Source organism: Silene latifolia, chromosome Y (genome assembly GCF_048544455.1).
Source record: "Silene latifolia isolate original U9 population chromosome Y, ASM4854445v1, whole genome shotgun sequence".
NCBI lineage: Eukaryota > Viridiplantae > Streptophyta > Magnoliopsida > Caryophyllales > Caryophyllaceae > Silene > Silene latifolia.
Genome location: NC_133538.1, coordinates 355,569,930 through 355,571,451, shown reverse-complemented (window position 1 = coordinate 355,571,451; position 1,522 = coordinate 355,569,930). Strand labels below are relative to the sequence as shown.

Sequence of the window (1,522 nt, the reverse complement as noted above, 5' to 3'; positions counted from 1 at the left end):
AAAAATCAATACATCGCTTTTGCATGTGGCACATTATGAAGAAAGTAACAGACAAGGTTAGGAGCACAATTTGCAAAGAGACTGATTTCTTAAGTCGTCTGAACAATGTTGTCTGGAGCAAGGACTTGGAGCCTAAGGAATTTGAAGAGAAGTGGGCTAAAGTCATTAGAGAGTTTTTGTTATAAGAGAATAAATGGTTGACTGACAAGTTTGCGGAACGAGATCAGTGGATACCCGCTTATTTCAAGAATGTGCCGATGGGCAACATTTTAAAAACCACACAAAGATCAAAGAGTTCGAATAGCTTCTTCAAGAGATTTGAAAATAAATATGGGACTCTTGTAGAATTTTGGATGAGATTTGAGAGTGTCATGGACCAACAAAGGCACAATCTAAAGCTTCTTGAAGCACAGAGCCACAACTCAATGCCTGAAACCCTATTCGGGTCAAACTGGGAGGCCCATGCAGTGAAGGTCTATACACATAAAGTGTTCTTTGTTTTCCAAGAGGAGGTTAAATTTTCGGTAAATGCGTGTAGTGTTTGTGGATACACCCCACCAGATCCAGTAAGTAACTTTGAAGTTTCAATTGTTGAGGACGTGAACAAGCGAAAGAGATATGCAGTTGAGTACAATCGGAGAACAATGGATGTCCGTTGTGCATGTAAATTGTTTGAAAGGAAAGGTATCTTATGCAACCACATCATTTGGATTTGCTCGGGAAACTTTAAGGAAATTCCTGAGAAATACATTTTGCGTAGGTGGAGTAAGAATGCACTCAGAAACCCGGTTTATGATTTAAATGGAAATCTACTGGAAAACAATGATCTTACTTGTAATAGTAAGTTTGGAATGTCTCGGGTGTGGTCTCAGATTTACGCAACTGTTGGTATGCTCAAAAGAAAAGAAGAAGAGTCAGATATGAGAGAGTTTGTCAAGCTAATAAACGAATTCCGAGAGAAGTTGGAGCCAAACCCAAAGCCTTTGACCAAAGAACAAGAATTGGAGGCCCTTCTCAACTGCAAGGCTCCAAAAGAAATCAAGATCTTACCACCTAAAGTCTCTAAAAACAAAGGTAGTGGTAAAAGGATGGTGAGCAGCAAAAATAAGGCAATTATGAAGGCAAAAACACCAAAAAGGTTGTGTGCTAAGTGTAAACACATGTCACACCACGATAAAAGAAATTGTCCAAATGAGTTTGCAGAGCATCCTCCTGAGAATCAAGTATGTATAATTCTACTCTTGTCTTTCCATTTTAGTGTTGCTTGAAAACGCAACTATTATTGTCTACTAATTCTTTTTTTTTCGAAAAAAAAAGTATCTAATAAAGGTTTGATTCTTCACATAGGGAGACACATCGGAAGAAGATGAAGAGGTCGAGAATGAAGAATGATGTAATGAGAATAGAGATGACGATTGAAGAAGACAAGTTTTAAGCTCGTTTTATTTTTGTCAACGTTGTGATTCCTGTGAATCCTGAACCTTATTTTATGAAAATGGAACGTAGAATTGTGAAACTTGGT

General features: G+C 37.8%; 1 protein-coding gene across 1 annotated transcript; it reads left to right on the top strand.

The window, feature by feature from the left end:
- Window positions 1-371: 371 nt before the first annotated feature.
- On the top strand, window positions 372-1,293 carry LOC141631669 (protein FAR1-RELATED SEQUENCE 7-like). Its single transcript, XM_074444308.1, has 2 exons — window positions 372-888; window positions 1,259-1,293. Exons 1-2 carry the CDS (start codon window positions 372-374, stop codon window positions 1,291-1,293), a joined length of 552 nt encoding a protein of 183 aa, XP_074300409.1.
- The last annotated feature ends 229 nt before the right edge of the window (window positions 1,294-1,522 follow it).